This window comes from Rhinolophus ferrumequinum, chromosome 6 (genome assembly GCF_004115265.2).
Source record: "Rhinolophus ferrumequinum isolate MPI-CBG mRhiFer1 chromosome 6, mRhiFer1_v1.p, whole genome shotgun sequence".
Classification (NCBI taxonomy): Eukaryota; Metazoa; Chordata; class Mammalia; order Chiroptera; family Rhinolophidae; genus Rhinolophus; species Rhinolophus ferrumequinum.
In genome coordinates this window covers 10,026,475-10,051,349 of record NC_046289.1, presented here as the reverse complement: position 1 = coordinate 10,051,349, position 24,875 = coordinate 10,026,475, and the positions used below count along the sequence as shown (strand labels likewise).

General features: G+C 49.6%; 2 protein-coding genes across 2 annotated transcripts in view; one reads left to right on the top strand and one right to left on the bottom strand.

Annotated features, from left to right (window-relative positions):
• RIN3 (Ras and Rab interactor 3) overlaps positions 1 to 8,777 on the top strand; it is a 111,220-nt gene extending 102,443 nt beyond the window's left edge. Inside the window, exons 9-10 of the mRNA XM_033108117.1 lie at positions 4,500 to 4,663; positions 7,568 to 8,777. Coding sequence (XP_032964008.1) covers positions 4,500 to 4,663; positions 7,568 to 7,888 — 485 coding nt within the window. The 3' untranslated portion in view covers positions 7,889 to 8,777. The remainder of the gene's footprint in view (positions 1 to 4,499; positions 4,664 to 7,567) is intronic.
• Positions 8,778 to 21,945: 13,168 nt separating this feature from the next.
• Positions 21,946 to 24,875, bottom strand: part of LGMN (legumain) — a 28,206-nt gene continuing 25,276 nt past the window's right edge. Inside the window, exons 12-14 of the mRNA XM_033108615.1 lie at positions 24,387 to 24,557; positions 22,744 to 22,811; positions 21,946 to 22,487 (exon numbers count right to left, since the gene is read on the bottom strand). Of these exons, the coding sequence (XP_032964506.1) occupies positions 22,445 to 22,487; positions 22,744 to 22,811; positions 24,387 to 24,557 (282 nt within the window). The 3' untranslated portion in view covers positions 21,946 to 22,444. The remainder of the gene's footprint in view (positions 22,488 to 22,743; positions 22,812 to 24,386; positions 24,558 to 24,875) is intronic.

Here is a 24,875-nt window from a genome sequence, read left to right as displayed (position 1 = left end):
AAAAGGTTCTTATAAATCAATAAGAAAAGCACTAAGACGTAATAGGTACCTGGACAAAGGCCATGTACTCCTTCATTCCACAGATATTCACTGAGCTTCTGCTTTGTGCCAGGTATAGCAGGTTCCTTTTCTCATGAACCCTCATTCCAGTGTGTGGGGATGGGGGTCGGGGGGTCAGACCTTAAACAGATTAAACAAACAAGCGAACAAGATCATTTCCCATCTGGCCACATCTGGTGAATCTTGAGAATACCTGAAGTAGGCTGGAAGGATAGAGCGATGGGGCAGGACAGAGCTCCAATGACAAGGGAGTCTCTGAGCGCAGAGCTCCTTCTCGTTACTTTTTGTCTGTTTTCCAAATTGTCCACAATGGGCCTGTGTTGCTGATTTTCCTGGAAATAAATCATTTACAGATCCCATTAAAGGATCGGCCCTGACCCCACAGGATTGTTATATAGAGTCTTAGAGACAAAGGATGGAGTGAGATGTTGGGGCTCTGCCGGTGGTCTGAGCTGTGTCACGCTGGAGTGGCAGCCATGCCCTTGTGTCATGACTCCTACTCAGCCGGAATCCTTGCAGCCAAATGGCGCTCCAAGCCAGGCAGAGCGGCCAAGCGGGACAGGACAGGGACATCCTTGGCTCAGCTACTGTCTCCTTATGGACCTGCCTCCTCCACCCCATCCTGCCGTGACCTCCTGGGACCCTTCTCCACGATCCCAAAGCCTATGGGGTTAGGGTGGGAAAGGGGAGGTCCTCCAGGCAGGAGCACTGACTTACTCTGGGCTATAGTAAGTGTTTTTGAGACAAGCGAACGTACTAATAAATGCCTAAAGGCCTTCAACTGTTCAGAGTTTCTGACCCAAAGCTGCCTCAACACTCTGTAGTCTGCCCTTGGTTAGACTTAGTAGTCAGAGACCCCAACCTCTGGCCCCTTGGGGAGATTTTGAAGGAATGCGTGGAATGTTTGCTGAAAGGAAAGATTGGGGCCAGGCAGAGCCTTACCAGGCTGCCACACACCGCCCTCCCAGCAGCCGTGCCCGCCCACAGCAGCGTCAGACCCTGCCCACGGGCCAGGACACAGACCTCACACCATGTTACACACACCAGGAGATAGGGTGGTCCCAGTGGGTGCCTTCCTGCACCTCTCTGTTCCTAGTCCAATAGCCAGAGTGGGGGTCACAGCACCCAGGACAGGCCTAGCCTCACAGGTGTTCGCTTCCGGTTACAAAATGACTTGGGGGTCTCCATCTTGGCCAGGGGCTCCCACCCTTCAAGTTGGCCAGCTGGCAGACCTCCATCTAGAAGTATCTGGGCCCAAGGACAGAGGGACAGAGTGTGAGGAGGCTGGCGATCCTGTGTTTCCCTGCTTTCACTCTCCTGTCCAGCTGGTGAGGGTACACTGGTGCTTCATCACCAAGGCCCCTGAGGTGCAGTAAAAAGACGGGCCTGTCTATAGGGGGAGGGGCCGGGGAGGCGGAGTCCTGCTGGCCAGTGCCTGCCCTTGATTCTCTGCAGAGCTCAGAGGTGCCTGGGATGGGACAGGGTAGGCCCTCAGGGAGTCCCCAGTCTTGAGAACTTCAGTTGCTCAAACCTAAGAGGAGAACTAACAAGATGTAGTAAAAAGAGCAGTATGGAGGCTCATTGGCTGGAGACCTTGGGCAAGTCCCTGAACTTCTGTCTTGGGAAGTGTTGGGCTAGAGTTGGGGTTCTCAAACTGTCTGGGTGTTTTAGCATTCTGTAGAGGTAGCTGAGGGCAGAAGGAGAGATGGAGCTGTGCTTGGCCTTCTCGTGTTTCACAGTTCATATGAACAAACAGTTTTGCATTCAACAAAAAGCCCAAAAGCCAGATTCCAGAGTCTGTGTATTTTGGGACCTTCATGTTTTTTCAACTGGTTCTACATGCTTTAATTTGGCAAAGGACCAGGGACTGGGTCCCGTTTTCTTTGCAGCAAGCATATTGTGTGCGAAGGTCAGCAGAGATCAGAAGTAGAGAGGATCTGAACGTTAGGCTGATGGCCCTTTCTAGCCCAGCCCCCTTCTAGCCTCTCTCTGCAAATCCTACCACTCTGGGCAATTATGGAGCCAATGGGATACCCAGGCCTCTCTGCTGCACCTGGCTGGAGCCAGCTCAAAATCCAAGCCTCTCCCAGAAGCACCCTCATGGACTCCTTCACCCATGTCCACTGTCCATGCTGGCTGACATCTGGCCATGGTGGGCTAATATCTTAACAGGGGCAGTGAGTTTTTCCTATAAATGTTGGAGAAATAGGACTCTCTACCCAAAGAGGACAACCAGCTCCAAACCTCTCAGTGGGAGGGATCGTCTGCCACCTAGTGGTCCTCGCAGGCACTGCAGAGACCCCAGTCAAAGGGAAGTTGCCGCGAGGGCCACTTGAGCTCTGGAGTAGCAGGGCTTGAGCAGGAGGAGTGAGCTGCAGAGCTTGGAGTTCCTCCCCCTTCTCCTGAGACGGTGAGAAGCCCCAGAGCACCTCCCTTAGGCCACCTAAGCACTGCACTTTACGTGTATTATCTCATTTACTTTTCACAACAACACTAGGATTTGCAGGTGAGGAAAGGGAGGCTCGAACTCACTAGACATCACAGAGCTGGCTGCTGAAAGGCAGACCTAGATCTTGCTCTCTAACTCCAGCACTGGGTTCTCCATCCGAGCGCTGCACTCAGCCCCTCCGTTCCTAGCCAGGGAGACATGATCACAACTGGGAAACAGGCCCATCAAGGCATGGCAACTAGAGGACAGGGACTCTCGGGCAGCAAGGGCGGAGTCCCCAGGGAAGGCTTCGTGGCACACGCCGGCTTTGAGCTCCGCTGGGAAACGAGACACATGAGTGGTTTACTGGCCCTTCTCTGATGAGGGACATCAAACCAAGTTCCTTGCTGGCCTTGACATATAAAAAAAAAAAAAATTGTCTCTTTCCTACACTGCTATGACAGGGTGAGCAATCCTATGGCCATAAACCCCTTTATCTTACTCCCCAACCCCCACCCACTTCAGCCAGGATGTGAATTTTCCCATATTGATTAAGGGCTTTGTAGGTATATGTAGGCAGCTTCAGCCAATGTAAGTTAGGAATGCTTTAAGCTGCAAATAACTCATGATGTAACTAATAATGATTTAAATCAGAGTGAGGGGCTATTTTGTCTCTTGAATCAAGAAGTCCTCTGGTAAGCAACTGATAATGATGGCAGGTTTTAGCCCTGCCATTAGGAAATCGTGGACCCAGTTCTTTCCATTGTTCTTTAGGATATGGGCCTCTGTCTTTGTGCCTGTTACCTCTGATCACAAAACAGCTGCTGTGCCTCTGGGCTCACCTCTGTATTCCAGGCAGGAGGAATGGGATGGACAAAAACCAGAAGGGACATAGCAACTGAGTCTGTCCCTTTCAAAAGGCTTTCCTGGAAGTCCCACCTGGGGACTTCCACTTACATCTAAGTAGCCAGAAGGGGATCTCCTGCCCTCTACCCTGAGCTGCAAGGGAGTTTGGGAAATGAGCATTTTTAGTTGAATGTTGTTTCACCCCCAAAAAAGGAGAGCTCAGTAGAGTTAGGAAGAAAGGGAAAATGAGAGTTGGGTAGGTAACTAGGAAAATAAACTTCATTTCAAAAATCATTGTCCTGACACATAAAAGGCTGGGGAAAGAGGCTTGGTGAGTGGGAAGGAACCCACGGAAGTCACCCTTCCTCTCTCTAAATTGAGGGGTCTTCTCAACGAGGCTAGTGCTTCTCAAACATTTTTTATTTATTTATTTTTTAAGATTTTATTGGGGAAGGGGAACAGGACTTTATTGGGGAACAGTATGTACTTCCAGGACTTTTTTCCAAGTCAAGTTGTTGTCCTTTCAGTCTTAGTTGTGGAGGGCACAGCTCAGCTCCAGGTCCAGTTGCTGTTACTAGTTGCAGGGGGTGCAGCCCACCATCCCTTGCAGGACTCGAGGAGTTGAACTGAACCTTGTGGTTGAGAGCCCACTGGCCCATGTGGGAATCGAACCGGTGGGAGTTAGGAGACGGAGCTCTAACCGCCTGAGCCACCGGGCTAGCCCATCTACATCTTTTTAAAATTATTAAATACGACGTGTATATCGCTGTGTATGCTTATATATGTGTGTGTATATAAACACATACAGTGAGAAGTCTGCCCACCCATGTCTCCCAGCCACCCCTTTCCCACCCTAAAAACATCCACGTCAGTTTTTTGTGTATCCTTTAAAATGTAAGACAGCATTTGAAAAATAAGCAAGAGTTCCATCCCGAAGGGAAGCCAATGCGCAAGGCCTGAGAGCTCCGGGCTGGACTTCAGGAAGCTCGTGGGCTGTGGAGCGCGCACCTGCCTGAAGCTCGCAGGTAGCTGTGCTGTCGGCCTCCGTGGCAGCAGCGGTGGGTGGAGCTTCGAGCGGTGGGCGGGGCGGGGCGGGGCGGCTAGAACTGGCTCCTTCCCTTTGGGAGTCGGTCCTGGCTCAGCCTGCACACCCTTGTGTTGGCAGGTTCCTACTATCTGACCACCACCTATGGGGCCCTGGAGCATATCAAGAACTACGACAAGATCACGGTGACCCGGCAACTGAGTGTGGAGGTGCAGGACTCCATCCACCGCTGGGAGCGCAGGCGCACGCTCAACAAGGCCCGAGCCTCCCGCTCCTCCGTGCAGGTGCCGCCTGGGACAGAGGATGGAAGGGGACCATGCCCCAGATACCATTCCCAATGACTGCTGGCCCAGGAGCTTGATACCAACTGGCTGTTCTGGCTGGCCACCCAGTGCCTGCCAGTGCGCGCCCAGCCCTGTGCCAGCTTCAAGGGAGAAGGCCTAGAAAAGTACCACCAGGTGTTGGTGTTGAGCAGACAAGACGGGGACAGGAGGGAGGAGACGTGTATCCACCATTCCTTAGCACCATCTATGTCCGAGCACCCTGCTAAGTCTGGAGGTGTGGACGTAAGTCATGCCAGTCCCACTTTGGGGAGTCCATGAGCTGATCTACAGCCTCGCCCTTTGGTCCCTACACAAATGCAGCAGATGCCAAGGTCCCCCTGCCCCTAGCCTGCCCCCTCCAATCCAGTCTCCCATCCCTCCCAGCTCTCTCTATAAAAACTCAGTATTCAAACCATTGATGGCCAGACTCCTGGCTCCTCCTCCACTCCCATCACCCCACACGCCGGCTGCATCAAATCAAGCTTCCCTAATTCTCTAAACATGCTGAGCTCAACTTCCACTGCCCATGGTGGTCCATGTCTCCTTCACCGGCTGCCACTTGTCCATCCTCATTTTCTTCCCTGAGCCCCCACCTGTGCCCCATCCCCCACAGCCTGAGTTAGATGCCCCCTTCTGTGCTTCCTACAGCTGCTCTCCCCCTTACAGCAGGTTTCACGCCATAGTGTAACCATCTGTGTATGACGCTGTTGTCCTAGGAGGGAAGGCCCAGTGTCACACGTCTCAGGAGCCCCAAGCCCACGGTCTGGGACAGAGTGGGACTGGGGTATGTGCAGAATGGAGGGAGTTAGGCCAGTGAGCCAAACAGCAATCCAGAAATGTAAATAGCTATGCAGACTGACTTCCCTGACACCCAGAGCACACTGGACCTGAACCCCAACCCTGGGTTTCAAGATGGCCCATGTGCAATGGGCAGAGCCCAAGCCTGGGAAGCAAGAGGCTGGAGGTCTGGACCCAGCTGTGTATTAGCTTCCTGTGTGACCCTGAGCACTCCCTGCCCCTTTCTGGGACTCAGTTTCCCTATCAGCACAAGTAGACTGTGGAGCAGATGAGCTTTACTGCCCAGTACATGTTCTAGGCTGCCAATTGATGTCCCCACTCCTCTAATCAATGGTGTTTTGATAATGTTCAGTAATTGGCTCTCTGGGTTGGAGAAAAACAAGCTTCTATTGATTTCAAGCTATTAGGGAGGTGCAAAGGTAATTGTGGTTTTTGCAATTGTTTTTAACCTCTTAAACTGCAATTACTTTTGCACCAACCTAATACTTGGCAGCACTAAACTTGGAATTGGGAGATGTACACCTTTGGCTTTCTCAAGCTGGTATGAGTCAGCATGAGTTGGCAAGAGCCAGCTTCAGCATACCGCTGCTCCCCAACCCCTCCTGGGACACTTGTCCCTCTTGGAACTCTTGGAATATGGGCATTTGTGGTTCAAGCCTGACCCAGGTATTCCTACTTCTTGCTTCCGCTCTGTGGATTCCCAATCCTGAGCCAAACAGCATCAGTGCCTCCCCCTGGGGAGGCGAAGCTTAGGAAAGAGACCTAGGATCAGGGATGAGGAACCCCTAGCACTATTTCTGGGGTCAGGGGCCAGCAGCACCCTCTGCCCCCTCCAAGTGCCTCCACTGCACCCCACGCCCTAAATTCCTTCCTTCCCTGGAAGTAAAAGCCCAGAGCCTGACAGTCGTCAGTAGGTATAAAGAGCCTTTGGGAGGCCTAATGGCGGACAAGGAGAGCACAGGCAGCCACTAAGACCGAGGGAGTGGGCTGGGCTTCCCCTCTTGGAAGAAGGGGGCAATCCCGGTGAAACTCCTGACGCAGAGCCTGGCGCCTCATATGCACTCATCATCCTGGGAAAGCTGTGCTGTTACCATCCTTCCACAAGGGGGCAGCCCCGCACACACCTCTTCCTACCTGCTCTCAAGGTACTTGGGGATATGGGAGCTACTTTAACATGCTTGCTCACAACCATGGTGTAAGGACTGGTGTTATCCCAGTTTACAGTTGAAGAAATGGAGGCTCACAGAGGTCAAGGTTACACAGTGAGTGGGAGCAGATTCAAAGCCAGGCAGGGAGTGGAGGGCCCATCCTTCCGCCATATGGTGCTCCCTCCCGGGCCGGTAGAGGAAGGTTTACGTGCCATCCTTGTGTGTGCGCGAGTGTTCCCCAGCCCCCGCAGGGATCGCCTCACCCTTGCCCACGTGGCTCCTGCGGTTCCCCTCTCCACCTGGCCTAAACCCGCCCTTTCAGGCCCAGCTCCCTCCCCCTTCCACCAGGCTTTCCCCTACCCCCCTACAGCCCACCCACACCTTCCAGCTCCTTAGCTCCCCCCACACCCAGGCTCTTCCAACACTAAGGGCTAAACTGTTCCGCATGACTTTGCAGCCCCAGCCACACCGTAGGATGCTAGGGCTGGGATCTGTCTCCGATTTTATTTATGCTCCTGGGGTGCAGGAAGACTCAGAGAGGCAGAAATGATGAGGAAGTGACAGATCGATAAATGATGGCGAGCCCATGGGCTGGCCACCAGGGGGCGCGCTCACCCCTCATTGCCAAGACTCCAAGCCACTGACTCACCCAGAGCGTCAGCCCCATTGAGAGGGGTGCTGAGAGAGTTACAGGCCTTGCCTTAGGTCACACAGCAGGGTCAGCTGCAGGTGCCCTGACTTCCAGCCTCACGACTGCTCCGGCAATCCCCTGTCTCTACAGCGAGGGGCCCGGAGAGAAAGGACTTGCCCAAGGCCTTTCAGCGCCTCACCCCTGTCCAAGCTCCCGGCATTGGGGTGGGGTGAGATAGGACCAGCTTGGCCAGCCGGTGACACAAGTCCCCTCCATCTCGCCCCGCAGGACTTCATCTGCGTGTCGTACCTGGAGCCTGAGCATCAGTCACGGACGCTGGCGTCGCGGGCGGACACGCAGGCTGAGGCGCTGTGCGCACAGTGCGCGGAGAAGTTTGAGGTGCTGCAGCCCCAGGACTACCGGCTCTTCGTGCTGGTGGACGGGCGCTGCTTCCAGCTGGCGGACGAGGCGCTGCCGCACCACATCAAGGGCTATCTGCTGCGGAGTGAGCCCAAGCGCGACTTCCACTTCGTGTACAGGCCCTTGGACGCCGGCGCGGGCAGCGGGGACCCGCCGTGCCTCGTGGTGCGAGAGCCCAACTTCCTGTGAGGCCGGGGCCACTGTAGCCCCCTCGATGGCAGTGTTTACCGAGACTGGCTGGGCGGCGAAGCGGGCAGACCCGGCTCACACTCGCTCACCCCCCACACTCACACTCAGCTGAACCCCTCATACATGCAGGCGCCCCCCATCTGACCACAGACACACTCCCAACATGAATGCCCGCTCGTCACACATGCTTGCAACCCACTGAGCATGCCTAGGCCAACAGGGCAGGACAGTCGTGAAAATGACATGAAGCAGTGGCCAAGGGTGCTTCCTGAAGGAGAGTCATAGCACTGAGAGGCCAAATTATTTGTTAGAAAGGGCAACTGAGGCTCAGAGAGAGAAGGGACTCTCCACCAGCTGCAGCACAAGAGCGGAAGCCTGGCCCCTGTTCACACACAGCCCCTCAGGCCAGGCCCTCTCTACACACACACACACACACACACACACACACACACACACACGCCTGCCCCATCCTCAGTGTTTTCCGGAAAGGGCTTAGCTTCCCCAGCACTGTCCTCAGGAGGCGTGGCCTGGCCACAGCTGGCCCCACGTCCCCAGATGGAGCTGGGATGTTTTGGCTGCACCCCGCATCTCAGGAGCGTCTCTCAGGGTATGTGCTGAAGAGACAGGCCCCCTCATCTGTGCTGCGGAGCCTGCCCTCAGCTACCAGCACCCACCGTCCCCCCTATACACAGTTTCTGAACCCTCCAGAAGCAGCCAGACATACACCAGGACTTCCAGAGGAGGCCAACTCCGTGGCTACATGGACGAGCCCAGCCTCGGCCACACAGGAACACTGACAGGGCCCTCTCCCTGGTGAACACACCCCAGGGCTGTGGCAACTGTGGCAAAAGGCACCATGTGGGGAGAATTTAATAAAAATCCTTTTGAAAATGGCATCACCTTTTGTCAAGGGGCTGGCGCTCTGATCAGCCAGCCAGGCCTCCCATTAACATCCTAAACTCCTTCCCAGGTGGGGTTCAGAAGACTTCCTCCTTTCCACTGAGGGCCCCGTCTTCTGACAGAATTTGCAGTGTACTCAGCCCTCAGGGTCCTGACCCCTGTGTGCCCCTCAGCCTCGTCATCTCCTGCTGCCTCACCATCATTTCCACCTCTGGATTATTTCCAAAACAGTCTGTCACCTTCCTGCCTCTGCTACCCATCCCAGAGGCACAGTCTTTGCCTGGTCAAACTACTCTTCATCCATCAAAGCCCATTTCCTCCAAGAAGGCTTCCCTGACTTCCTGGGCTGACCAGATAGATAGTCTTGTCCACATTCCCTTTCACAAGTGATATCTCATTGAATTGCAGTAAGTCTTGTTAATACTTCTATTTTCTCCACCAGGTTTGGACCATTCAAGACTGTGCCCTCAGCACTAATTTAAAATATGTATTTGTTGAGTGCCTGCTAAATATCAGCCCTCTTCTAGGCCCTGGGAAACAGCAGAGAACAAAACAAAATTTGCACAGGTGACAATGAGCAGCATGCCCGGGGGAGGGGAGCTGGACCTGCCTGAATTAAACCGGGCGCCATCAACCAGTTCATTCAACCAGCCAACAAACACCTGTCAGACTCAGGCTCCGGGCTAGCCCAATGTGAGATGAGGGGATTGTTCCAGACACAGCCAGCCCTGGAGGACTTTCCGTGCTGGGAGGTGGTGTAACACACATGAGGAAATGGGCAAATACCCAGAAGCTGAGGGCAGCCAGTTGTGATCCCTGGTTGCCCTTCCTTCCCCTGGCCTCCCCCATGCAGACCCTGTCCCCTTCCTGAGCTTCCAGTGCTCCCCAAAGCCCTGAGCCACGCTGGCCATGCAGCCTCGTGCCCCCAGCTGTACAGCCAGGTGCCCAGTGCCTCCCACGAGGCCTGAGACTGGAGGAGAAGGTCAGAGGGGGTCCACTTACCCAAGCACCCTCTTGCCCAGGTGTGGCCCAAGCTTGGGGAGGGGTAGGATTCAGAGGGTGGATTGGGCACCAAGCCTGGAAGGGGGCAGAACCAGCCATTGAACTGGATGGAGGGGGCCACTGTCCACCATATGTGCGTGTATACACATGTATGTGAGCGTGTGCACCGGGCCCGCTGTCCTGAAGCCAATGCTGGGGTCCACCCATCAGGAGAGGCCAGAACGCAGGAGGTCTGGGGCCACCTGGAGCCCCTGTCATCTGGATGCCTGTGTCCCCCAGGGGGGTAGGACAGGACAACCTCAGGTGGGAGGGCCTGATCCAGGGCCCCGAGGTGGCATCACCCATGCCAAGCCCTCGGCTTGTCTGCTGCCATTAGCATTATTTCATGTAATAAGCACAAGAGCCCCTTGGGGGAGTATTTATGGGTGAGGACATGGAAGCTCAAAGGAAGGGCTGTACCAGCCTGCGTGGCCACCACAACGAAAGACCACAGACTGGGGGCCTTCAACGACAGAAACTGATTTCCTCCCAGTTCTGGAGGCTGAAAGTCTGAGAGCAAGATGTTGACAGGGTTGGTTTGTACGTCGCTCACAGATGGCCCCACGGGACCTTTTCCCTGTGCGTGCGTGCGTCTTCCTATAAGGACACTAGTCCTATTGGATCAGGGCCCAGCCATATGACCTCATAGAACTTAATCAGCTCTTTAAAGGCTGTCTCCAAATACAGTCACATTCTGAGGTACTGGCGGTTAGGGATTCAACAGATGAACTTCAAAGGACACAATTGACCTCATAACAGGAGAGGACTGACTCACTCAAGGTCACATGGCCGGTTAGAAGCCAAAGTGAGGTTTGAACTCAGGGCTGACTGACCCCCAAATCTAGGGCATTCTTGCCCCATGCAGCATCCTACGTGACTTGTTTGCAGAAAACTAAAGTCGGAGGAGCCTTGCCTCTCGGACCCGTCTCTGGATGAACTCGCCGGAGGCAGCCGTCCATGGTGAGCGTTGTAGAACTGAACTGACCAACAGGACTGAAATGCCACTGAACAGATCTGGCTTCTCCACAGGCCCTGAGCAAGGGGTCAGGAGTCCAGAGCTGTGTGTCTGTGTGCGTCCCCAAGGGTGACAGGACCACAGGCTGGAACATAAGACATCTCTGTGTTATGACATCCTGTGTCTCCTTCGCGACATTTGTCCCCTCTCCCCTTGAAGGGGCTGGCTCCCTCCTTCCCTCTGCTTTACTGGCCCCACAGCCTGAGTCTGGGGCTGGGACTGGGGCAGCAGTGCTGGGAGGAGCCACCCAGGGTGCTCTCGCCTTGCTGCTCCTCCATTGCCATGCCTAGCTATGTCCCCTTCCTGGCCGTGACAGCTGGGTACTAAGTCCTGCCCGTCAGGAGAAGTCTCAGACTGGCTCTGAAGATGCCTGGCCTGTGGTGGCCTCACAAAACCTTAATGTGGTCTATCCAATTCGCCCCCGTTCTGAGCAAATTTCTGCGAAGGGGACAAGGGACAGGCCTGCAGGTGAGCTAGCTGGGCAGAGAGGAGCAGAGGCCCTGAGAGAGAGACAAAGGGAGGAGGGGAGGGTCCCTTGCGTGCAGTGTAGACACACTTTATGGCCCCCACTCACAGACAAGCCTGCTGTCCCCACTTGGTGGCCTGAGGCCATGCCTGCAAGGCCTGGCACACATTTGCAGTTGCGGTCACAGTGTATGCTCTCGGTTGGCAGGGACTGGGGCTGCCTCCTGCTTGGCAGTGTCATCTGACATGGTGGAAGTGGGCAGCAGCTGTGGCAAGGACCAGGCTCTTCCTTCTCAGGGAGGTCACATAGAGCAGGACTTTGGTAAGGAAAGCGCCAGCTCCAGGCGGTGGTTTTCCCTCTTCCTCAGCTGTCATGCTATTTGTTGGGAAACATTGGTTTCCAAGAAAGGCTCTCCAGGAATCATGTCTTTGCAGCCCACTCAGCACGAAGCCAAAAGGGAACTCTGAAATCTGTTTGGCTTCAAAGTCAGAAAGCCTACTCAGCAGCAGGGTGGGAAGAACCCCAGCCAGGAGACCAGCCAGCTGCAAGCCCTCAGCAGCTCACTTCACATCTTCGTGCCTCCATTTCTCCAGTCTTAAAATGAGGGTGCTTATACCCTGATTTCCCAGGCTTGTGCACGGATCACACAAGCTCCTGGCTGGCGGTGGGCAGTGGGGAGCCTCAGATCTATTTGAAAAGGTAAATTCAGGACTAGACCGTATGGGCAGGAAAGTTGTTCCCTGCCAGGGGACTGAAATCCAGTCTGGGCTCCACTTGTCAAGGTCTACACTCTGGCACAGGACTGTGTCCACCAGAAGGGACGCCTTTTCCAAATCTCTGCGAAGGCGTTATATGGTCTACGTATAGGTGAACTCAGATCTGGGGGTGATTTGAGCCATGAGCATATTTTCCGTTTAATGTGACCAGTGTGATGACGATGGCCGGCATGGGGGATTATGGCAGCCTGAGGGAGTGAAGGGCGTGCAACCACCTGGAGGGACAAAGAGCTTTCTGGAGACGGGTGCCTGAGCTGGGTCTTGACGGATAAGGAGTTGGCGAAGAGCAGAAGGAAATACAAGAACACTTGCAAGGCTGCTGGGAGTAACCCTCCATGGGTTTCTTGCATTTCTGCCCATCTGGTGAAGAGTGATTGACAGCTTGTATTCCAGCTATCTTTTTCCACCCTTTCTTCTGCCTGCCCCCCCAACTCTGGTTCAAGCCATCGTTTCTCAGTCTGGTTGTGTAGGACACAGCTTCCTGGCCCATGCTGGTATTATGAGCCTTGAGCTCCCCTCGGCTGAGGCAGTCGGTCACCAGTCATCGGTTGGCCGCTCACAGCAGCTCACGGCAGCTCTCGGCTGCTGGCCGCTCACGCTGGCCACTTGCCGCTCATGACGGCACTGTGGGGACAGAGCCAGGGGTGCAGTTTCCAGGCTCTCGGCCTCACGTGGAAAGGTGCTGGCTCGGGTAGTAGATGGTCGTCAGCTGGGACTAGTTGGCCATCAGCTGTTACCAGTTAGCCATTAGCCACTGATATAACTGCTGTGGCTGAGCTAGCAAGCGCAGAGGGTGGACTGAGGATGCAGAGGCGGATTACAGTTAGCAAGTGAGGTTGGTTGGAAGAGAAGTGGACGACAGGTTGCGGATCGTGTGGCTCCTGCTTCCTGTGTCTCCAACCAGCCGCCAGTGAGAATATAGTGGTATGACTCCCCTACCTATGGCTCCGTGGGTGTTCCTTTTTGGCCTCACCATGTCCTTCGTTCTTATGTGGGGAGCGGGACCAGAGACCCCGCATGACACCCTCACGCCAACCTCCAGTTGCTCATGGCAGCCCAGCTCCAGGTAGAGCTGTTGTTCACAATCTTAGCTGTAGAGGGTGCAGCTCACTGACCCATGTGGGAATCGAACCGGCAACCTCGGCATTAGGAGCACAGCGCTCCAACCACCTGAGCCACTGGGCCAGCCCTCCAGTCCTCTTTTGAAGAGTATTTGAATAGCCTTGGAAGATATAGTTTCTCCCTCCTAGGATGAGGGCAGATATTTTTTTCCTAACCAGGATAATGAAATAATGTCTCACCTTGGCAGACAGGGTCTCCCCACGGGGCAAACGGTGGGCTCGTTGGCTAGCAGCCTTCTTTAAAAGATCAGGAGTTTCCTGAACTTGGGGCTGCTCAGCCTGCCTCAGACCCAGTGTGCGCCCACATGCACCTGGGCCCACCCCCGCATCACCCTCAGGGCACTTGGCCGGCCGGGTGGGGAAAATGGAAGCAAACATGAAGCTCGCACAGCCTGTGCCAGGAACAAAGTCCTTTGTCTCAGACCCAAGAATCTCCTATCTTCTGCCAGCACGTATGACACTGTGGCAGGTGACCTTGTTAGCTGGCAAGTGGGGTAAAATCTTAGACGTGACAGTTCTTGACAAGGAAGATGGAAGAAAGGAGAAAAAATCACAGAAAAATGAAATCCAAGTGCGCTAGATGCAGGTAACTGGTCATTTCAGGATGACGTGAAGATAAAGCCTGAGGCCAGGACTCGTGGGACGTGAGACAGAAGGGGCCGTTCAGACCAGGGCTGCGTATTCCTGGTTGGCAGCACACGGAGTCTGGAGGTTCTCCACCCACATGGAGCAGAATTGAAGGGGGCCAGGCTGGAGGCAGGGGGGACCTACTGAAGCCTGCAGTAGTCATCTGGGGGAGAGGAGATGAGGTCTAAAGTGGGGAAGAGGGAAGAGGGGTGGAGAAGTGTTAAAGATGTAAAACCAGCAGAACGGGAGGGAGGGTGTGTGATCAACGACGGGTGTGGGAGAGGGAGGATCCCAGCGAGCTTCCGGAGTCCCGGCTTGGACGCTGTGGTGGAGGGCGGTGCCTTCAGCGGAGATTGAGGGGAACACAGGCTTACCAGGGAACAGACTGCATCAGCTTTGGGCATGGGGAGTGGGCGGTGCGTGCACGATACCACGGGGCAGAAGACCCACAGATTTGGGGGTTAGCTCCCTCCAGCCTGGCTCAGGAAGAGACTCAGTCCCTGGTCAGGGTCAAATGATCTGAAACTGTAGGGCCCGACGATGGGGAGTGGGAGAACGGGGTTCTACCTTTGGGAAATATCCAGTCTGCACTTCAGTCCTCCAGGCTGGCCTGGTGACCATCTCCCCTGAAAGGATGCAGCCACCTCAACTGACCTAATGATTCTCATAAGTGAAATGAGTGACCATTGAAAAGATATTAGAAAGATGAGCCCCCCAAACAGTTCAAAAATGCATCTCCTATTTCACAGAGAGCTTGGAAACATGAAAAAAAATGATACAAGACATGAAAGAATAACCTGAATCAGAATTAGAAAAACTCAGAAATGAGGTAACAGAACTGAGGAAAATAGTAGAAAGAAAAGAAGTAATCATTTGAGGGAGTGGACGGGTGGCTCAGTTGGTTAGAGCACGAGCTCTGGGCAACAGGGTTGCCAGTTCAATTCCCACAAGGACCAGTGAGCTGTGCCCTCCACAACTAGAATGAAGTCAATGAGCTGCCGCTTAGCTCCCGGGTGGCCAGATGGCTCAGTTGGTTGGAGCATGGGCGCTCAACCACAAGGTTTCCAGTTCGACTCCCGCAAGGGTTGGTGGGCTGTGCCCTCTGCAACTAGCAACGGCAACTGGACCTGGAGCTGAGCTGCGCCCTCCACAACTAAGACTGAAAGGACAACAACTTGACTTGGAAAAGTCCTGGAAGTACGCACTGTTCCCCAATAAAGTCCTGTTTCCCTTCCCCCCCAAAAAAAGACTTGGGTTTAAAAAAAAAAGAAGTAATCATTTCAGAAATGAAGATTAAGCTAGAAGGAACATAATGCCAAATAAACAAAACTGGAAGTGCATTAGTAGAAAAAGAAGATGCAAAAATTTTTTTTAAAAATAAATGAAGGATACAAACCGTGATCCATGAAAGAAAAATTGATAAGTTGAACTTTATGAAAATTTAAAACTTTTACTCTGCAAAAGACACTGTTAAGAAAATGAAGAGATAAGCCACAGACTGGGAGAACATATTTGCAAAACACACATCTGATAAAGGACTTGTATCCCAAATACACAAAGAACTGTTAAAACTCAACAATAAGAAAACACCCAATTCTACAATCGGCAAAAGATTTGAACAGACACTTCAGCAAAGAATATATACAGATAGCAAGCAAGCTTATGAAAAGACACTCATGATTTTTCATTAAGGGATTGTAAAGGAAAATGAGATATCACTATATTCTAGAATGGCTAAAATCCCCAAAACTGACATATGCTGGGAAGGAGGCAGAGCAAGAACTCTCTTTCACTGCTGGTGGGAATGCAAAATGGTACAGTCACTTTGGAAAACAGTTTGGCAGTTTCTTACAAAGCTAAACAGTCTTTACAATAGTTTTACAATTACTTTACAATTACGATCCAGTAATCACTCTCCTCGGTATTCACTGAACTAATTTGAAAACCTATGTCTATGCAAAGACCTACATATGAATGTTTATAGCAGCTTTATTTGTAATCACCAAACACTGGAAACAACCAAAATGTCCCTCATAACAAATTATGATACATCCATATAATGGAATTCAGCAATAAAAAGAAATGAGCTATCAAACCACGAAAATACACCAATGGACCTTAAATGCTTAAGGCGAAAGAAGCCACTATGAACAGATTACATATTATATGATCCAAATTATATGACATTCGGGGGGAAAGGAAAAATATGGAGACAGTAAAAAGGTCAGCGTTTGACAGGAACACGGGGGAGATGGAAGGGTTGACCAGGTAAAACAGGATTTTTAGGGCAGTGAAACTGCTCTGTATGCGAGTGTAACGGTGGCTCTGTGATGTTATGCATTTGTCAAAACCCATAGAACCTTACAGCCTTGGAACTGAGAGGAGTTCATAAAAGCAAAAGCAAAGGGAACTGCTTGTAAGAATTGTATCTAGTTGGTAAAATTGGTCTCCACAGGGAATAATTCCGATACTGCTATCCACGTACACTGAAGTCAAAGAGTTAATCAAATGGATGGTGGATGGTGGGAGCCACATTTTCCCCTGATAGAATGGGGGTTTACAGATAAGAAAGGGGAGAAAGTCAGAATGGTGATGGAATCGAGTTGGAGACATCAGTATGAACTCACATTTAGCTTAATATAGATATAGATGGTTACATAGAGAAATATTTATAGGTATGTGTATATACATGGGTTAGTATACACACATATACAGAGGGTGCCAAAAAAATGTATATACATTTTAAGAAAGGAAAAAAACTGTATTAAAATTGTAATAATATATACTGATAACAAAAGATGAATATAAGTCATATGTATACATTTTTGGGGGCACCCCTGGTATTTACTTGCTGTCCCAGCTCTGAGGGCCTAGAAGAAGAAACTAGCGAATCTAGATGCCCAGATCTGGGTTTCTCATACAATTCTCCAATAAAAAAATAAAAAACAGGGCTTCTTGGAGAAATGGCTGATTCTAGGACTGGGGCAGAAAACATACAAGATAAGCCTGGAGCATCGTGTAGTAACATAAAGTAAGGAAGTGCTGAAAACACAAAATCAAACCTATATTAATGGGGAGTACGTCGAATGGACAGGAGTCAACTAAAAGAGCTCTTAATGGCCAAAACTGGAATAATTTGCACAACGAAGTATCAGATTACAACCCAAAGTACAAATAAATGTCCCTGAGTCCACACAGATATAAATGGTTAAATGGGTTAATAAGTGAAGTGGAAGACACAAATCCCCCATGCAGAATCGCAGATACTCCTCTCTCAAAGAGGGGTAGCTCGACTCCCACTCCTTAGGTGTGGGCTGTGCATAGCGACTTCCTTCCTGAGAGCATGGGAAACGGAGGAAAACAGTAACTGTACAGTGGAGAAACCTGACAAACACCACCCCAGTCAGGTGACCAAGGTCAGCATGGCCAATGAGAAGTCATTTTGATAGGACGAACCCTTGACACGTGATGAAAATGGCGCTTTATCTCTGTGATCATTTTAACAAAACCCATAATGCTAGCCTAATCGTGAGAAAACCTCAGACAATGTCCCAATGAAGGGACATTCTATAAAATACCAAACCAGTATACTTCAAAACTGTCAAGGCCATCAAAAATAAGGAAACTCTTGAGAAATTGATATAGCTAAGAGGAGCTTAAGGAGACTATGACAACTAAATGTGACATGGTATCCAGGAAGCGATCCTGGGACAAAAAAAGGGCATCAGCTAAAAATTAAGGAAGGACGAATGAAGAATGCACTTCAGTTAACGATGATGTATCAACACTGCTTCATTAATTCTAACAAATGTACCACACAAATGTAAGATAGGGTGTGGGCATGTGAGAACTCTCTGTGCTAACTCTCTGATATATCTGTACATCTAAAGCTGTTCTAAAAAAAAAAGTATATTTAAAAAAAGAAATGAAGGGATAAAAAGGATTTGAGTGATGAATAGTAAAGAGAGGCAGAGAATATAGAATACACAGACAACATGAGTCACTGAAGAAGAAAACCAAACCAAGAGAATGGAAAATTATATTTAAGAAATGCAGAATTATAATGTAAGATAACCTTTCTGATATTTTTTGAAACTGTATTTTCAAGAGCACCTTTTGTACCTGAGAATATCAACCCAGAAGAACTAACACCAAAACACATTCTAGTAAAATTACCTGATACTCAAAGAAAGTGGGTCAGGTAGTTTACACCCAGCAAAATTTCCATTTCATATTTGAAGGGTACAGGGAAAGTGATTATCAAGGTGGGGGAACTCAGGGAAGGTGGTTCCTATGACCTCTCCCTGAGGAATCTTCTAGAGAACATGCTTTGGAACTCCTAAATGACTCGAGAGACATCAACATAAGGACTAGTGAGTGGTATTAAGTATATAATGATAGATATAACTAAATCTAAATGAGGGTTAAAACGAGAATGTAGTACGCCATGACTATGTGATTGAACAATGTAGGTATTAGTTCAACCATTTTAAAACAATGGAGAATGGGGATAGAATACATAGAGAAAATTTTTCGGTGATTATAATCGTTAATGAGAACATCAGTATAATTAGAGACATTCTAATTGTATTATCCCGTGTCCTTGAGAATCAGCATTCTTGGTGTGGAAGAAAGGAGACATAGTTGATATGAGAAGTTAACTAAAAATCCTGAATTTGAATTGGAAATAACAGTACAAACTGACAACGCATTTTATCACATGCATAGATAACTTAGATGCATGCACGTATCTGTATATATTATTTCCTGTTTCTGTTCCTAGAAAAGACTTAGAAACAATGTCCAAACCAGCACTCAGACTGTCGTCTTGAAATACTGTTTCTCCTGAAAAGAAACCAGGGTTTCCTGGAGAAATAGCTGATCCCAGCTTTGGGACAGGACATGCACAAAATGAGAGTGGGACATCTTGACATGCCGGATATGAACTACCGAGGCTCAGTAGGGTCCTGACAAAGGGCGTTTGGAATTAACGTGGAAGATTCCATCAGCCAAAAAAAGACACTTTGAGCTTCAACAAAGAAGCGCAATGGACTTAAACCCATTAGATGTTTAAATCTATGAGTTCAAAATGATAGTTAGAAAGCTTACCGGGTCAGCTTTTGAGGAAGAAAGGAAACAATTCAAAAAACTAGGTACCTAAGAGGACAGAATTGAGTCTTTTTCCTGTCTTTACGACATGAGCTACACCAGCGGGGATAGCAGGTAAGGGGGAGTGATTCCTGATAAAGTAGTTCTGATAAAGTCTATTAAAAATGAAAAAATGATAGAATTGCACCAATTTGTCATTTCTTAATGAATTCATGGATCTAGGCCTTGAGTATCAATAAGTAATGACGTCAGAAAGGAGTGAAACCCAGGCCCAGTGAGCCTCTTCGTTAAAGAGCAGCCCCACCTCTACCCTCACCAGAGAGATTGGACCACGGTCTGTTCAAGCCTCTGGATCCAGCTGCTGATTCGTAAGAGACACGGGGGGTGGGGGTGGGGGGGGTATCAGAAGAACATGATGACCAGTGCCATGAGGATGCAATCAGCAAAATCCAGACCAAGAACACAGATCAACAGCCTGGGTTCAACAGAAACTGGAAGAAGAAAGAGATGAGGAGGAAACCTGTAGGTTAAAGACTGAAAAGAATTACCATTTTTTTAGTGGGAGGACTAGACGATGGACGCACACTTGTGATAGAACCAGAGAGAACACAGGGAGAGTGGTTACTTGGGGAGGGGAAGGGATGCCGCGGCTGGGATGGATGAAGGGCTTCTGGGGTGGCTGGGGTGATGGTTAATTTTATGTATCAATTTGGCTGGGCCACAGTGCCCAGGTATTTGTTCAAACGTTATTCTGGATATTGTTTTTTGGACGAGATTCACATTTACATCAGTAGAGTTTGAGTCAAGCAGATTACCCTCCATAATGTAGGTGAGCGCTGTCCAATCAGTTGAAGGCTTTGAGAAAGACTCACGTTCCCTGATGGAGAAGGAAGTCTACCAGCCAGACAGCCTTTGGACTCAAACTGTAACTCCTCCGGGGGTCTCCGGCCTGCAAGTTTGGCCTTACCAAGTCTCCACAATTGTTGGAGCCAATTCCTTACGATAAGCCTCTCTATGTCCTTGTAGATGTAAACATATCTTGTTGGTTTTGTTTCTCAGGAATCTTGACTCATACCGCTGGTAAAATTCTATTTCTTGATTTGAGTGGTAGTTAGTTACATGGCTGTTCACCTTATAGTTCACTAAGCAATACACTTGTCTTGTATGGTTTTTGAAAATGTTTTATTTTATAATGAAAAGGTAAAAAATAAAGTCTAATTTGTACATACTTATGTAAATACATAGGAAGGGGACTCTAACAATGAATATCACACTGACATTTGGGGTCTCTAAGGAGGAAAGGGATGGCCATGTCTTGCTCTGGATGTTTCTGTGCAATGTACCTCTTGTGCCAGAAGAGCGTGTTTCTACACTTTAAATATAATTAGGAAAAAAAAAATGCCGGTCCTAGTTGTGACCACATAGAAAGGTCTCCTTTATTAGAAATCTAATAGAAAATGGCTTAAGACAAGGGATGGAGAGCCCGTTTCTACTGGAGCCCTATGAACCACAGGAAAAACAGTCAAGGCATTGTGACTTGTGAAATTGTCGTTTATTTGAGAAATGAAACATAACTGCTTTTATCCTTTAAAACCAGACATTCAAGTTCCTGTATTTGTTAAATAGGTAAGTATACTTTTGTTCTATGGGAAGGGCAAATAAAGAGAAGCAGGATCAAGAGGGTAGTTAACAGTTCTAGAAAAAAAGAGCTTTTACCTCTTGTATCCTGAGGCCTTTTAAGATACTCCCTTTAAAAATTCTACTTTTGAGTATTTGATTTCTTTGAACATCAGCCAGCCCTGGAGTTGCCCACTGTTGAGCATTAGAGATAAAGACATGCAATAAGCTTATTGTACTTGTTACTTAAAACCCTAGAGTACCCAAAATCTGTAGGACAGTAAGAGTTCTTTAACCTGAAGTCATTTTGATTAGCCCTATGAGGACAGCCTTACTGAGAATCATCTGTGCGTGCTGATAAAAAAAATCGGCCCCTTAAAAACACATGCGTCACCTTTAAATTTGTCACAGACATCACCCTATTTGCCAGTGTCTCACCTTTCATTCCATTCAACTCCAAACCGTCAATCATTGCTAAATAAGGCAGCTTTCACTATATGAAGACAGGTGGTCATAAGTGTAACATTTAGTGTTACTGTTTTTCTTTGCTTTCTTTCTCTATCCAAACAGCATCTAGCTTTTTTTAAAAACAGCTTTCTTGAAATATAATTAACAAGCCACATAATTCCATGTAACATGTAGTTTGATGGTTTTTAGTATATTCAGAGTTGTACAATCATCACCCTGATCAATTTTAGAACATGTTCATCACCTCAGAAAGAATCCTCACGCCCATCGGCAGTCACCATTTCCCTATTCCCCCTCTTCAGTCACCTACTTTCTGTTTCTAGATTTGCTTATTTTGGGCACGAGATATCAACGGAATCATATAACATGCGGTCTTTTGGGCGTGGGTTTCTTTCATACGGCTTAATGTTGCAGCATGGACCAGCGCTCCACTCGTGTTTATTGCTGCATGATATTCCACGGCGTGGATGTGGTTAGTGCCACTCTCACATGTCTTTCACAAACCCGTCATGAGTACCTCCTGGTGTGGGGCACTGGGCCAAGGGACATGCAGACGAGTCAGGCAGCCTCCACCCTCCAGGAGCTGAGCTCACCCTCCAGCCCCCACGCACGGTATAAGGGCACACCCCGACATACGCTGTACGAGACGAGAGACAATGCAAACAAACGGAGGAGAGACGCCTTCTGAGGGGTGTGGAGGAAGTTGTGGAGGAAGTTGAAGCAGCACTTGCAGACACACCTTGAGGGGCTGTCTGCTGGAGGGAAAGGCACTGCAGGGCAAGAGGAAGAGCACGAAGCAAAGGCACAGGAGGCTGAGTCCCAGGAGAGCAGAGAAGCAGGCAGGCGAGCAACTGGAAGGGAGGACGGGAGATGTGGCCACGAGCATACACTACGAAATCAGGGCCCGAAAGGAGCACTTGTGGTCAGTCAGAAGCTTTATTTTGTAAGACGTGTCCTCATTGTGGAATAAAATACAAACGCAGCCAAAAATTATATTATTTTCTAAAAACAGTCTTCCCGTTGGGGCTTATGTCCCCCTTCAGTAAACTCATTCTGAAGACATAAGGGGCTCCAGCTTCAACTTCCTCGGAACAGAGATGTGTTCACTGGTTAAGAAGCCCCAGTGAACCTCTTGCTCCTTAAAACTAATGGGCAAAAAACTTTAAAAAAAAGCAAATAGACCTTTCTCAACACAGAGCTTTGCCCAGTCACATCTGTGGGTTCTCAGAGCATCACATGGTACCTGTAGGAGACCAGGGAAGTAGGGAGAGGCCAGCAAGCCCGCTTGTGACAAGACAGGCCTGGGCTGGAGCTGCTGGGGTTCGCTTCCCTCTTGCTCTACTTCTTCAGTCTCTGATTAGCACACATTCCCAGGGACGGTGTTCACACTTGGAAAAGCATCAAGAAGGCAGAGTTTCAGTAGGAGCCAAGGCACACCTTGTCCATGGATGATTTTATTCTGGAAGAAACAGGAAGAAGTTGGTGAAGCATGTCAACTCTGAAGAAATGACGACACATATAACCCACCATGGAACAGGCAGCCATTTGCCACGGGCCCGCCCCACGGTTCTCACAGAGAATGTTCTGAATTCTCCCCCAATTAGAGGTAGGAGGTAGCAGAAGCAAAACTGGCCACTTGCAGAAAAGGAAAGCAGTACCGCTGCCTTAGGCTCTCAGACTGATACTGACGCTTCAAATGCCATGTGCTGACTTACCTGTCAACAGGGTACGGTTTTTCACAAAGGTTGACCAGCACGTACAAATGTCTCAAAGCATATTCGTACTGGAGGAAAAGAGACACAAAGGCACAATCAAACATCAGCATTTCACCATACAATCAACTCTTAACTTAGGAATATCCCACGTTTGTGGTTACGGGGATAGAGCATCTTGACCAGTGGTTCTGGACCTTTTTTGGGTCATGGACCCCCACCCACCTTTTGATAATCTGGTGAGATTTATGAACCATCTCCTCCCAAAAAAATGCACCCATGCACAGGGCTGGCGGGCCTCCAGGAGCACTCTCAGTCCCAGGTTAGGACTCCTGGCGGACAACCCTCTCTAGTACCGAGCACGTCCCCTGGCTGTCTGGCTTTTGGTTCTGGGAACCTCGTTCTGGGAGGCAGACAAGTAGTAAGAGAGGGCTGAAAGGGATTGGAACAGCTAAGACCGAAACAACTGGGGATGCTGAGCTTGAAAAGAACTTCAGGGGAGACTGAGAACTCTTGTGAGGAAGGAGGAAGAGATTCACTTTGTGTAATTCCAGAGGGTGAAAAAGTAACACCGGAGGATAAAGCATTAAATAAATGGAAAACTTTATTAAATAAATGAGGAAAGTACTTGGTTAAATAAATGCAAAAACAAAATGGAGTAGCTGCCAGTCACAGGTGGCTACTGAACACTTGAAATGTGGTTAGTGTGGCTAAAGAACTAAGCTTTCAATTTTATTTCATTTTAATTCAATTCAAATGTAAGTTGCCACTGAGGCTAGTGACTATTGTATTGAAAAACACAGCTCTAAAGCAGGAAGTGGCAAACTTTTTCTGGAAAGGACGAGACAGTAAATATTTTAGTCTTTGCAGGCTGTCTGAGCTATTTAACACTGCTCCAATGTGCAAGCAGCCAGTGTGACCGAGTTGGGTGTGGCTGTGTTACAATAAAACTTTATTTATAACAACAGGCTCGGTGGGGGGAAACCAATAGGCTGTGGGCAGGCCTTGGCCTGTGGGCCACAGTTTGCTGCTCCTTTCCCAAGGAGGATCCAAGCATCACATAGTACTGACCAGCGATGAGGCTTTTTAGGTATCTTCCAACCCTGACATTTTACAATTTGCAGAAACCAGCATCACACAATACTAACCAGAGGTCTTTTTAGGTACCTTCCAACCTTGACATTACAATCTGCAGAAACTTGGTACCTTCTTCTCCTCCACAGGCCAGGGCCTGACTACAACAATAAATCTTGGGGAGGAGACGGAACAGATGCAAAAGGGAGAAAAACCTGTGTGGCTGGTGTGCGGGATGGGGTGTGGCAGGGACAGCAACAGTGTGAAGAGAACGGGAGTTGAGTCATCTATAACTGGTAACCTCCTAGCCACTGGGACAATGAAGAGTGTCTAGGGCCAGGATTTACGGTCAGTGAATTTGGACAACCTCCTTCCTCTCATCCCGGTCAAAGGCCTCTGAATGAGTCCATGGTTTCCTTAGGATGTGGAACCTTCTGCGAGGTAATGCAGCGGATGTGATTTCCAGGGACAATATTAATTTAGCTTTTGGGTTTACAATGTCAGGGAAAGGCCAGGCTGGCCCATGGAAGCTGGGGTGCAGAAGCTGGCGGCCCCAGGGGGCCTGGGCTTACCGTGGGGGAGTGCCAGTTAAAGCAATACGTGCGGAAGTGTGACACGGCCTCCTGGTAGCAGTCGTGAGCCGTGAGCGGGGCTCTCTGAGCCAGGAGCCTCCCCACCTCGTCATCAGACCTCACGAGCAAGGAGACAATCTTTTGCACGGACTTCTCAATGGCGTTCCTGGCCTGCGAAGAAACACATTTTTTCTAAATGTATCTAACGCAGCCTCTCCTGGAACCCTGGATGTGTTAGAAGCTTCTCTTCTCACAGCCCCCACCCCAGTAGGTTAAAAGAGATGCGAACAGCTGCATTCTGCAGGGGGCAAAAGATATACACGAAGCTTCTGTGACAGCTAGAAACCTTTAGAAATACCTTGCCTTTTAGGGATCTCCTGGCACGATGGAAACCTTTACATCTAAATACCGGAAGAACAGGCATGACCCACTCTGAGGAAAGCAGGGGCAAGTCAGGGCATAGAAATTGTGCCCCAAAGTAGACTGATG